The sequence below is a fragment of the Trichoderma evansii genome, assembly GCF_050947405.1.
Source record: "Trichoderma evansii strain SZMC 28006 chromosome Unknown GGI43scaffold_32, whole genome shotgun sequence".
NCBI lineage: Eukaryota > Fungi > Ascomycota > Sordariomycetes > Hypocreales > Hypocreaceae > Trichoderma > Trichoderma evansii.
In genome coordinates, this window is record NW_028145174.1 from 21470 (window position 1) to 34736 (window position 13267).

The following is a 13267-nucleotide window of genomic DNA, read 5'->3' on the forward strand; positions in this document are numbered from 1 at the left end:
AATCTTGATCAAGGTGGATCACAGTCAATGCCTTATTATTGTTGGCGACATGATCCTTCTTTCTGATATAACTCTAGTTAATAAACTGCTAGCAATAGTGCCTCTTGCATCATGTAATAGTATATTAACACATAGCCTGCGCTGTAATAAGCAACCTAAAGCGTGGCATCTTTAAACTAAACATAATATGGTATAACATTGAAATATCACAGCTACCTAGCCCTACTATATAGGCCCTTGGATCACTCAGCCAAAGCCAATACCTAGTTTTCTCGAGTTAGCGTGAACCTCTTGGAGGCAAGGCGTTGTATAATGAAGACTTACTATAGCAGTTCGGCATGGGATGTATATATGAGTCCAGTTTTTTCGTCCATTCCACTCCATGGGTGTTGTGAAGAAGCGAGTATTTTCATCGATCCTGTTGTGGCCACCTGCTGCCTCCGCGTCGCTATTCAAGACGATCTTGTAGGTTCCAGGTACTTCAACGCCGATGCGGTAGTCGCTAAAGCTTTCATGTGTATGGAAGTTGAAAACGAAAACAAGTCCCGCTCTCTCAAATACAATGACCTTGTCGCCTTCATGCTTCAAGGAGATATAAGCCTGGGGCGAGTGAAGCCAGCCATAACGCTCTTCACAGTGGTTCATCAACTTGTCAAAGTTGTTGAGGAATTGGTATCGAAGCAGATGATCCTCCGTGAGGTTCAGTTGTCGACGAGCGTACCAAAACGAATTGTTGTTTCCTGCTCGAGGGAAATCAAGCCATTCAGGATGACCAAATTCGTTACCTTCAAAATTAAGGTACCCCTCACCACCCAATCCATGCGTAAGAAGTCGAATCATCTTGTGGAGTGCCATTCCACGGTCGATAACGGGCGTCAACGGCTTTAGAGTGGTCATGTTATCGTATAATTGCGCATCGCAGAGATGCATCATCAATGTTTTGTCTCCGACAAGCCTGGTACCTAAATGTCAGCGCGGTTTCTATCATCGAGTTGGAGTAACATACGCTTGATCATGGCTCTCACAATATGCTATGGTTTTTTCACCATGACGTCTGTTGGTCAAAGTGAAGCATATGTTGGCAAGATCCCACTGCTCATCTTTTTTCTCCTTCAGAATCTTGATCCACATATCAGGGATGGCCATGGCGAGTCGGTAGTCGAAACCCACGCCGCCGAGCGATAGAGGAAGGCATAGAGCAGGCATCCCCGATACATCCTCGGCGACAGTTACACACTCGGGATAGAGTGAATGCAGCATCTCATTGGCAACCATCAGGTATACAACAGCCTCCTCGTCGACATCAGGCCCAAAGTATTCGTGATATCCGCCAGAAAATCCACTGTTTCGATCGGTTAGCTAACACTACCAGGTTATGGGGATCGAGAGATACTTGACATACGTTCCAATTCCATGGTGCAGATAGAGCATACTGGTGACGCCATCGAAGCGGAAGCCATCAAAGTGATACTCGTCCATCCAAAATCGGAGATTGCTCAGTAAAAATCGCATCACCTCGTGATGACCATAGTTGAAGAGTCTGCTATCCCAAAGGTCGTGGTTACCTTTTCCTCCACTGTGAAAGTACTGGTGGTCGGTTCCATCAAATTCGTTGAGTCCATCAAGCACGTTCTTTGACGCATGGCTATGAACCACGTCTAGGAGTACGACGATTCCCATTTTATGAGCAGTATCGACAAGCCTTTTCAACCCTTCAGGAGTTCCATACCGGCTGCTCGCAGCAAAAAAGCTGTTGACCTGGTATCCGAAACTAGCATAGTAAGCATGTTCCATAATAGCCATCAATTGGATAGCATTATAGCCAAGGTCTTTGATTCTGGGAAGCAAATTGTCGGTGAACTCGTCATATGTAGTGACACGCTGCTCTGGAGAAGAAATTCCGACGTGAGCTTCATACACTCGGATGCTTTGTGGCTTTTTGGGTCGCGGGTGCTTGAATGAATATTTCTCTGTGGGCTCCGGGTTCCAGAATCGAGCATCATATACTGGCGAAACAGAAAGGTCTTGAGTGACATATTTAATCCACGCGGGCAACCGATCAATTCGATGGCCTCCATGGAGAACGAGGGAGATCTAGTTGTTTTTGAGAAAAGGTTAGGAAAGACAGTTGACCTAGAAAGATTTATTTGGTATGTTACCTTGATTTTAGAATTATGGGGTATGGCCTTTTGGTTGTTGTTGGCTGGAACAGTAATCTCAAAAACACCAAATTCATTCTTCTTCATTGGGTGGGACGTCATATTCCAACCATCTATAAACTCTGGTGTCAATTGCATCGCCGAGACCACCAGCTAATAGTAAAGGCTTACTGAAGTCGCCGATGAGATACGCCTGCTCGGCGTTGGGCGCCCACTCGCGGTAGATGATGTTGTTTTTCTCGTCCACATTGAATCCGTATATATCAGTGCCCTGTGAAGTCGCCAGGTGTTATTTATATGTCTAATGGGTGGGTTTCCCCCTTCGTTTGAGAAAAGCACAGAAGGAACATAAAGAGAATAACGATGGAGATGCTAATGAGCTTCCATACCTTTGAAAACTTATCGAAGCCACCTTCATTGTCGTTTATAACTTTAATCCAATTCTGCGCTTTAGAATATCGCCTCTTCAGCGCATCGCTAAATGGGGCTAGCCAGGGGTCCAGCTTGACGACGCCTTTATCTCTAGTTAGATCAAATAGCATTATAGCTTGGAACTTCGTTGTCTCGAACCTGTGCCATCCTGGGGAATGCTCTGCTCAACTGGTTGAGCTGCCATGGCGCAAAAATGCTCGGGCGAGAGAGGCGGGGTAGCTGAGGTGGGAGCTGGCGCGCACTTGCTTGAAGAACAAAGCTCGGCGATCCAGACGCTATGAGAGATATTATATATATGGTGCGCTGAGGCAAAAAGAATGGATTAGAGTCGCACCGCAATTAAATTAATATGTAGCTGCGCTAATTGTTGGCAAATGACATGTTACTTGTTATCTCAAGCTTCAAGCTTCACGTTTGGGTAGCTACTCGCGCGTTTTAGCGGCTGCCTAACTGAATGAAGAAAGGCTGTTAGAAGTGGATATCGAATTTGAGTTTATTTTATTTGGGTATTCCTTTTAATTACAAGGCCTATATAAGTATCTAGTCATTAATTTTAAACATTTTTCTCAGGCTATTAAATTTCTTCCGCTTATGCTCTGGTGATAGCAAAATATTAGCGTGGCCTGGATCTGAGCTCCCTTGAAGCTCATGCTGTTGGCGGGGATCTGACGTAACGATAGAGCCGCTAGCTGCGGATCCTCTTCCCCCGTCCTCAATTGGTGACGTCATTGGGAGTTCATTGGGCGCAGCTCTCCTGTTCTGCAGTGGCCAGCCGCTGCTTTGTGTAGGTGCCGCGTTGTCAGTATTATGTTGTATTTCAGGTGTCTCCTTGTGTTCTTTCTTACGCATAAGCGTAGAGATCAATCCCGGCCGGCGAGGCGACGCTTCTTGTGCTGCTGCACCAATTGGCTGAGGGATGGGAGGCATGTGTGTTTCTCCCTCGTTGTAATATTGATCATCTCTCCGCTTTAGCTTATTGTGTTTCTGTGGATTGGATATAAAGCCTGCATTGGCGTTGGGATTCTGGTCAGGGGTTTTATTGCGTGCATATAAATGAGAAAAAGAATGTTTGAATTTTGAATGAGTGGGCTCGTACTCGTCACCCGTCAGCGAGCGGTTTGTCAACGGGGTTGTGTTTAGATCATCATCGCTGGAATCCGACAAATGATCCTCATATGCTGAATCTTCATATCGTTTCGGAAGTGATCGGTTGGTATGTGGTGTGGCTGCGTTTTGGTGGAATAAGCGGTTCCCCTGATGCACAGTCACTGTCTCAGAATAAGACGTAGGTACGACTGAATGGCGCTGTGCATGCGATGCCGAGGGTGATAATGAGCGCAGGGTCATCCGCTTTCCGCCTCTCGTGGCGCCCATTGATGATAGCCTTGACTCAGAAGCGTTGCTTCTCATTGATGCCCTGAATCCACGGTTCGTATCGCTGGCTGATCTGCTGCGCACGAAGCTGCTCTCGCTGGAATCAGACCCTCGTCGTCTCAGAGTAGATTTCATACCCGCTGGATATTCTGCAGGATTTGTAGAATGTTTGGACCCGTGCTTCGGGCTGGAGCCGGTTGAGATAATGGGGTTATACAAGGAGCTGGGCCGGGCAACTGGGCCACGATTATCATCTGCATGTCTTGGCTCACTGCTTAGAGAGCGCCTGAGTTTTGCAAGTTTTTTGAAGCCACGCCCTGTCCCTGTATTACCGGGTTTCGTAACATCAGGCTGTTGAACTGAACGATGTCCTGTCTGGGCATCTATCGAGGCAAAGTTAGCTCGCCCTATAGGACCATTGTGGTCTTGAGCTGCTCTGGATGATGCCAAGTCGGCTGGTTGGCGTTCAACTTGGGACTGTTGAATTCGTTTCCTTTGCTTCGCCTTGAGAGAATAACCCGAGTCATCGGGCATGGCCGTAGAGCCTTTTGCAGCTGTACTTCCGTGGAGTGTATCATTATCTGCTTCCTGAAGAGCTTCTATTTCCAGCTGGCGTCTCTCTTCAGTCGTCAAGCTTTTCCAGTATGCCTTGGTTCTTTCCCAGTCATCAGCACCAATGTCATTATCTGATAATTTCTGTTCGTGATTTGTGCTCAAGTTTAAGTTGTTATTGCCTGATTGGGGGAATGGCGGGTTAGCCAATGTAGCGTCAATTGACATGAATCCGCCATCTGCAGCCTCAGGCTGGTCTTCGTAGGCGTCACTGTAGATGCTATCTTTATCTGACTCCTCCTCGATCTTGTTTTCATCAATCAATTGGGTTTGCTTGACGGTCTTGGATCCTGAAGCTTGTGTTAACATTGGCGCGACAGAACCATTTACGTCACCCATGATGAACTTAGAAACGTATTCATCAGATGGGAAACTTCCTGGGAGAGAGTTTGATCTAGCCATCGGTATAACACCACCCTGTTGCATCTGCGATAGTGAATAGGGTGTTTCGTTGGAACTGCTTGGCACGGTTGTCGAACTGGCCCTGGAAGCCTCATTGTCTGACAACTTGGACGTCGAGGGTGAATCTGATAATATATCTCTAGGGGGATTTTGAGACGTTGACTCGTCTGTGCCAGTCAATACGTCTTCAAACCGCTCATCATCTGAGCTGTCCATGTCTTCGCCTTCATGCCCAAGACTTTCGGTAGATGCAGTAATAGATGGCAATGGCTCTCGATATTTCGAACTATTTGCCACATTTCTTGGCAGCTGTTCCCGATTGAAGCTGAACCCCTTGACTGGCTCTACCGACGGGTTATTTTCATTTTTGGATTTGAAAGATGATGAAAGAGAAGTGGATGGCGGTAGTGATTGAGGCGATAACGATCGTTCTCGCGGGCGAACAAGCTGTCGTTCCTCAGGTTCCTTCCCCTTTTTGTCACGCACACTTCCAAATAGTGGAAGAGCCGGTCGGGGAGACATTAGTTCATCCTGCTGCAGTGGAGATTCATTGGCCGTTTTCACTCCATCGACGGTGCTATATGTTTTCTGTCTTGAGTGAATGCTGGATGCTGCTGTGGTATCTGCTTCCTCAAACTTGCTTGGCTCGATAGCCATAACTGTGCTGTTATCGTTCCAGCTCACTCTAGCACTCTTCTTCTGACTTGTCCCAGGGTCCTCTCCACTAGCATGAGAAATGCCAAGCCCTGGATATTCTAGATTTTCATTCAGTTGCTGGGACAGACTTCCTCTACTCGAAATAGAGGATTTCATGGCAGATTTTCTAGGCGATAGAGAGCGCGGTGGAGGCTCGTGCTTAACAACCAGACGATCAGCCGATGAAGCAAAATGTGCTGAACGTACAGAAGTCTCTGAACTAGATCCAGCATACGAAAAAGGCATTTCGGCTTTCGAGTTGTCGTATTTGGGTAAGCTGGGCGACACACTTGCCGAGGTCAAAACTTCAGGTGGTTCGTTTTGGAAATCATTTTGATATTGAAAATCTTGGGATGCCTTGTCTTCGTTTTCTCTCCTTGGAGACGGCTTTTCCACTGCCGCAGTTATCAATCGGCTAGGGCTGGAGATGTCATTTGCATTTTTCCTCTCAAAGAAGCCAGAATCATTTGACTGATCGGAGGCCAATACAGGAGACTCCGTTTGGATATTATTAGGCGTCGGTATGTTCATTCCATCTGCCAGTTCTTGTGTTGGATAACTCCGTTTAGCTAGCTTTGTTCCTTTAGCTTTCTCGGATGATTGTAAAACAGCGTCCTCAACCTGACGGCTTGCTGGTATAGCCGTGGTCTTTGGAACCATTCTTCTAGAATTCGGGTCATAAACGAGTTCGTGTTCAGCTGGCAGGTTTGAATCGTATGATGGCATTCGGCGGGGATATGAAAAGTTGATCGATGAACTAACGCTCCCTGATCGAGATTCTGGTAAATCAGGGCTCACTTTTGATATCGATTCTGGCATCTGGTCATGCTGAGCCAAGGCAGCTCCAAACCAAGCGCCTTGTTGCTGCCCTTTGGATTTCTGGCTTGCAGTACGGAAATTTTGTGTTTTTAATGGGGTCGTGATGTTTTTAGAGGCGGGCATGCTGGGGACAGGTGGTACATCTTGCTTCTTATTGGGAGCCGCACGACCCGGCGATGGCGATCGAAAAGTCCGCTCGCTCATTGAGCTCACGCTAGGCGTCCTTGACAGCTTATTGTTTTTGCCTCGATCGCGGCCGACAGGGGACGACAGCGAGGAAGCCCGTCGCTGGACCCTTTTAGACGGGGCATCCGCAACATTTGTGAGTGTCGTTGGCTGCGCCCGTAAGGCTGCGGCGGCGGCTGCTGATGATAACGATTGGGCTGGACTGTTGTTGCCACGCATGTAGGCGGATGCCGCGGCCATGGCAGCATCGGGAGCAGCTGTTTCTTTTGTAAGAGGTGGCTATAGATAATTAGCAAATTGTTCATGAATGGGCTGATGGCTGAAGGAGAAGATGTCCCCCATTGACGCCATCGAATACGCCGGCTGGTTTGCAAAGGAGCAACGCAGAACGCATTTTGCGACAGGGCTGGCCTACCTGAAGCGAATGATCGCGTCGTCGCGATAGCTTGAACATGGTGAATTATTGAGTTGCGCCCTCACGGCATAGACCTAAATGGGGCCTGCGAACCATATGATTGAAAGCGATTAAGGTCAGAAGAAGCGAGAGATTGAATCATCGCAGAAAGAAGCGGAAACAATGGAAATTAAAATGCACTGGGTAAGCTGCTGATACGAGGATTGCAAAAACGTACCGAATACATCATACTACGTGGTAGGGTGGAGTCGGCAGTACTGCATACTGCTAGGCTGTTTTAGGTCTGGAACTCTGCCAAAACGCCCGGAATCAAGGACGTGCCTATTTATGGGTACCGGCGGAGGCAGCAATCCGCTAATACTGCAGTGGTTAATTGTCGATTTACTAGGCAGTTGCCTACCCAAGGTACTTCGTCTGCAATTCGCAGCTGAAGAGCGGTACCGAGCAACTATTCTTCAGCAGTGGCTCTGGGCTGACGGTTTTGACAGCTTGTATGACATCTGACATTGCCATGTTAATGTTAATTCCTCCACCCTTTAAAGTTTCTCGCTCTGGAGCTTAGATGCTAACCCAGTAATCTTAGGCTGCTGACAAGGGTCGGAATTCCTGTTCGAAAGAATTGACCTTGAGCTACAGATGGTGCATTTCAATGATGCAAAGCTGAATCCAATAAATTCCAGAGGCCTATTGCTTATGGATCTACGTCCTGGACGGCAATCTACTGCGAAAGTTTCAATGGACTGCACATCATGCATAAGCTGGGCCACCATTTTTCACGTCCCTGGCGCTATTGCCCACTGTAAAGATTTACCCTCGGAGGCCATCCAAGCTAGCCGCATCCGTACTTCGCTATTCGGCGCTTAATTAGCATGTACCTAGCCACTCTTTCTAGTCCTGTGGCTCTCCAGAAGTACGACTCTACCTTACCTACCTTTCAAACTCTTCCTACCAGAACACAATTCAGGCTTGACTAGATGTTAGACATTTGATCGCACTCCTCCCCCCCCTTTGTTTTTATTGCGCATCTTTCTTCTTTCATTTGGTGCTTACAGTATTCAATGGCACCACCCTCGCCACGACGATCTTCCAGAGCTCGCGCGTTGGCTTCTCATTCTCAGCAGTCTCTCTCATCCACCAATTTCAGCCGCCTTGAACGACACACCAGATCCCTCAACCGGCCACAATCGAACAAATCCACACCCAGCGCATCCGTGTCGTCCGATCCACTTGACGATATAGACGATACCCTCCTTGGCCGAAGGCGGAAGCGTGGCCACGACGACGAAGTGTACAAGAACTTGCGGAACGAGGCCCAAGATATGTCTAACGAACTAGATCCTCTGCAAGACGAGGAGGACGAGGCAGTTCGGTGCATATGTGGCTGCGAAGATTACCCTGGCCGCCCTCCTGTCGACGGGTCGGACGCCAACTTCCTCGCTTCGATCGAACTCACAGAAGACGTTACTGGATTTTTTGTGCAGTGCGATATTTGCAAAGTATGGCAGCATGGAGCATGTGTCGGCATCTTCAGCGCCGAGAGTTCTCCCGAAGAATACTTTTGTGAACAATGTCGGAAAGATCTTCACAAAATCCATACCGCAAATAATGGGTAGGCTGATCTTGCACTAAAGATTATTATGCACAAGGTAGAATCTGACCAGACGACAGACAAAAATATTCCAAATACCTACCTTTAAGTCGGCCAGCCAGAACATCATCCCGAGCTACTTCTGTCGCAAAAGATGGAGCTCGATCGCCGAGGTTGGGCAGTGCCAAGTCCGCTCGATCTCAATCTACGTCACAAATATCCAAGCGACGGTCTACGATGAATAGCCGCGATGCAGCGTATGACGATGAACAGTTACGCCGAGCAATTGAAGCGAGCAAGGAAGAGGTTGGCCAAGATGGGGCAGAAATAACGAGTAGGCGCACAAAACGAGGACGCAGCAACAGTGAAGAGTATGTCCTTGGACGATAATGTCGGAAAGTTTTGTTTCCTTGGGTTACTGACCCCGCCAGCAGGAATAATGTAATTGTTAAACGGCAACGCACAAATTCGCAATCCACCACGCCGCCACCAAAACCAATGGACACTATTAGTCAAGAAAACACGGATGACGAGAACGGCGGGCGCAATGGATTGAAACGACCCCGAACCTACAAAGCTACAGAGAGATCAGAAAGAGAGGAAAAGGATCGTCTGCGGCAAGAAAATATAATTAAACGAAAAGGGCGGGCAGATAGGCGACGTACTGAAGGTAAGTTGCGCGTTATAGTTGCGAGGCGGCATGGGGACTGACAAAACCTCCAGATTCCGATGTGTCCGAGGAAGTAAATCCTCCGTCTTCTAAGGCCCCCAATACTAGCGGTGCGGAAACGTCAAATTTCGAAGACCCTGCGCCTGCTGTACCATCCCCCGTTCCAGGAACGCCTCCCGCATCGCATTCATCTGCCGCGAACTCCAATAAGCGAACGTCACGGAGCAATCACAAAAAAGGCAAAGGGAAAAACCAGTATACGAAAGACCGAACTACAGATATTGAACGGTCACCCGCGCGATCTGTTTCACGAGACACCCAACGAGCCAATAATGCGACCACTGCTACACACTCTAGGCATGTTGGAGACCACAAGAGCAGCTCAAGAACAAAGTTAGGCATGGCGGGGAAGATGAGCATGCTGGATATGAAGCGACGGGTAGCCGCAATTATGGACTTCATATCAAGAACCCAGGTTGATTTGGCGGCCGAAGCAGCGTTGGACCGCAGTAACAATTCAACCCAGTCTCCGCTTGATCCTACCAAATCGCCAATTGATAAAGATTCCAAGGAGCAGCGCGACTCTCCTGAATCCAAGGTCTTCAAGGAACTGAGCTGCATGGAGATGATGGACGTCCTTACGCGAGATATGGTTAAGTGGCAGAATCAATACGCATGATAGGGAATATAGCTCTCTATACACGATTTAGGCAGAAGTCTGCAAGTTATGTCTACGAAGAAATGTTTGGGCTTTTTTTTTTTTTAATCGAAATATCTTTCTGGAAAAGGCGTTAGGGTATATTGGCTGGTCATTTGTTTTGTTTTACTACCGCATGGCGCAGCATGAGTGGAAAGCGGTGCTTTTAGCTTTGGTCGAACTTAGGTCCTTTGTTTCTCTTCTCCCTGTGACTTTTCCTGTCGTTTAGGTCTAGACGGAAAGTCTTTATCGCTAGCTATTTGGATTTGTCGAGTGAGATCTGTCTACTAAATACTGTCATGATAGTCTATATTTTACAGTTTTTGCCAATCAAAAATGGTATATTGTTATGAAGAGCGACGTCCAATTCCCATCACAACCCCCTTTATGCGCTTTTTTCTTTCTTTTGTTCTTTCCAAGCTTTCTTTCCTTGGCTCAAACTTAATGGAGGGCTAGTAACTGTCAATTCATGGTTCCGAAGGGCCTCGTCGGAAAGGTCATCTAAGACATATTTGCCCAGTTTACCTTTCCGCCACTCGGACAACACCCTGGCCGCGGATTCCTCCATATCAGGGACACCCCCAGCTTTCAGCTTGCCGTCGCGCTTTGCTACGGCGGAGAGAAACTCTTGTATATCGTTTGTTGGCTCGCAGTATCGACTATAGATTTGGGGATCCCAGAGATTCATCTTATAGAGGAGATAGTCCGCCAGTATCTCGTCTGGTATGAGTCCTTTCTTGATACCCTGTACGAGGGAGATCTTCATCATAGCCTCCCCATCTTCGACATACGGCATAAAAACTCCTGGCGTGTCGAGTACATATACACCGGCACCGACGCCCCCCCTCTCCTCTGGCTCGACCACACGGACGCTTGTTCCAATTTTACGGGTTACGCCGGCTTGGTCACCTGTCTTTGCTACTTTTGTTTTCCTCCCCAGCGTCCCAGAGTTTCTAAGGGCGTTTAATAATGTACTCTTACCCACGTTGGGCATGCCCACTATCAGCGCACATAGCCCAGTTATTGAGTCTACCTCGTAAGCAGTCTCTTTCAGCCGCTTTAGTAGAGATGCTGTTGCTGCAGGGCGATTCTTATCCCAAAACAAGGCGCGGCGGCCGTGCAGCCTTTGCAGCAGTTGCCGGGCGCTGGGGCTATCGCTACCTAGGTCATTTTTCGTATATACGATAATCTTTGGACAGCCAATTACTGCTTTTTCAAGAACAGGGTTGTGAGTTGATAATGGCAGTCGAAAGTCGCGGCACTCAATGACCAGTGACACTCTTGGGAGTACCGTCTTTAGTTTACTGACAGCGGCGTGGTGATGGCCTAGGAAATAAGACTTGGGAATTGATGATGGGACACTAAATGAGCGGCGGGGGAGGAATTGTGCCATGCTGAGCGCAGATTGCTATGTACATGATGTGAGAGAAGCAGCTGAGGCGCGATAGAAAAAGTTCTGATAAGCTTAATCGATAATGAAGTAGTAGTACCGTAGCGTAGCAGGCGAGCAAGAGTCTGTGCTCAACTAAAAGGTACTAGTAGTACATACTTCTTATTACTGTCTAGTGCTTGATATACCAGGTGCTTAATATAAATAATTTGCTTAATTATATAAGTTTAGCGTTAAATAAAATAATGTTATTTAATTATTTTTTATTTTTATAATAGAAAGCCAAAATAAATACTATATTAATTATTTATATAGTTATTAATTTATCTTATAATTATAAATAAATATATTTTAATATTATTCTTAATACACCAGCTTTAAACAATGTATAACAATATTCTTTTAATTCTATTTTCTTTTTTTCTATTAATTATAGCTAAAACTATTGCAGTAATATGTTTTAAATTAACAGCAGCTTTCTTAAACCGTAGGCTAATTTAGAAGCTCGCATACAGGTCTAACTAACGACTAATAGTGGCTTTGGTATACAGAGTACGAGGTACTGCTTAGCATCAGTACTCTAGATTATAGGGGGGTATACTCCATGGGGACCGTGACTGCCAGGGTGCCTGTGTTCCTCTCCAGCGATGATCTGCACAGAGCATCGTCAATTGACCGGCTGGTCTCGGGCCTCATTTTAACATCATAACTGGAGAGCCGAGTAGTCGACACACCATGTCTTCTCAGCAGAACAAGAGCGTGGCCAGCTCGCGCTTTGAGCTACTGCCTGCGCTGAACCTGAATTTTGGCAGCATCACCGACGGCACCGATATTCCTCCACCGCCGGAGTCTCCGACTGAGCCGACGATTACGCCAGCGAGAACGCCCAAAACCAGTGATGAGAGCATCAGCGCCAAAGAAGCGACTTCAACAGCAGTAGCGGTCCCAAATAAAGTCGACACGACAATTCCCGAAGACGCGCCGCCAAGTCCTGCCATCTCGGGTCAACAGGGTAGAGTCCGCCATTGAATGATGTTTTGCTGCATTTAATAACAATCCAATAGCAAGCGCCTTTCAGGATAACGGGCGCAATTTTGCCAATGTGTATCGCCCACAAAGCCAGAGCGGTTCCAGCTTCGCAGACTCGGAGAAGAAGCGAGCGAGTGGCTGGTTCAAGCGTCTAAGAACGGGAGAAAACCAGTCAAGGAGGCGCTCGAGTCTCTTAGGCTTTGAGCAGCCACATATAACGACGACACCGAAGCCGACTTCTGATAAACCGCCTCCCAAGATTCCCAAGCTCGTAAATCTCGAGAGCGACAATGACGGTTTTGGATCAAATTTATTCGATGACATTAAATAATAACCAGTACAACCCTCGACATAGACTCTTGTTTTACAAATACGCTATTTCTTTCAGATATATATCTATACTTGGAATTTAAATCTCGCTGGCTTAATCTACAATTATTAATATAGCCAATACAATAATTCGGAATTGTTCAAATATATCTTGTAAAAGCCCGTTTCTGGTATCAGCTCCGCGAAACATTGGAGATTATGGAGCAGACACGAAGGCATTGTTCTAAATTACACGCCTCAACGCCCACTTTATTGCTTACCCACTAACTTGGAATGTATCTGCTCATGCCAATAATCATAAGACTTTGAATGTTTATATTGCGCTGCATATGTGGAGCTATCTGCTAGGTTGCGATACATCGAGCCTAGGCGCGACTACGTATGGGTGGGTATGCCTTAAACTTTTCTTAGAGAGAAAAGCGGACTTTTTATCCTCCGATGCGTATCTCCCTATCGGATGACAACTTC

General features: G+C 47.0%; 5 protein-coding genes across 5 annotated transcripts; 2 read left to right on the top strand and 3 right to left on the bottom strand.

Moving 5' to 3' along the window:
- GGI43DRAFT_268667 (1,4-alpha-glucan branching enzyme) lies at positions 1–2420 on the bottom strand. The gene is made up of 5 exons (XM_083201052.1): positions 2331–2420; positions 2160–2272; positions 1403–2094; positions 1007–1342; positions 1–955 (listed from the first exon to the last, which is right to left on the bottom strand). The coding sequence occupies exons 2-5, from the start codon at positions 2259–2261 to the stop codon at positions 247–249; spliced, it is 1839 nt and encodes a 612-aa protein (XP_083055653.1). The 5' UTR covers positions 2262–2272; positions 2331–2420; the 3' UTR covers positions 1–246.
- Positions 2421–3065: 645 nt separating this feature from the next.
- Positions 3066–7317, bottom strand: GGI43DRAFT_417768 (uncharacterized protein; the record flags this gene model as incomplete). Its single annotated transcript, XM_083207461.1, has 2 exons — positions 7096–7317; positions 3066–6959 (listed from the first exon to the last, which is right to left on the bottom strand). Coding segments are annotated over exons 1-2 (3863 nt in total), but the record flags the coding sequence as incomplete, so codon positions are not given.
- A 739-nt stretch (positions 7318–8056) lies between these two features.
- Positions 8057–8814, top strand: GGI43DRAFT_268753 (uncharacterized protein). The gene has a single exon (XM_083201054.1). The coding sequence runs from the start codon at positions 8154–8156 to the stop codon at positions 8706–8708; it is 555 nt and encodes a 184-aa protein (XP_083055655.1). The 5' UTR covers positions 8057–8153; the 3' UTR covers positions 8709–8814.
- A 1420-nt stretch (positions 8815–10234) lies between these two features.
- On the bottom strand, positions 10235–11521 carry GGI43DRAFT_268742 (protein MTG1). The gene has a single exon (XM_083201053.1). The coding sequence runs from the start codon at positions 11441–11443 to the stop codon at positions 10436–10438; it is 1008 nt and encodes a 335-aa protein (XP_083055656.1). The 5' UTR covers positions 11444–11521; the 3' UTR covers positions 10235–10435.
- Positions 11522–11900: 379 nt separating this feature from the next.
- Positions 11901–13137, top strand: GGI43DRAFT_417773 (uncharacterized protein). The gene is made up of 2 exons (XM_083207462.1): positions 11901–12452; positions 12505–13137. Exons 1-2 carry the CDS (start codon positions 12176–12178, stop codon positions 12798–12800), a joined length of 573 nt encoding a protein of 190 aa, XP_083055657.1. The 5' UTR covers positions 11901–12175; the 3' UTR covers positions 12801–13137.
- Positions 13138–13267: the final 130 nt, after the last annotated feature.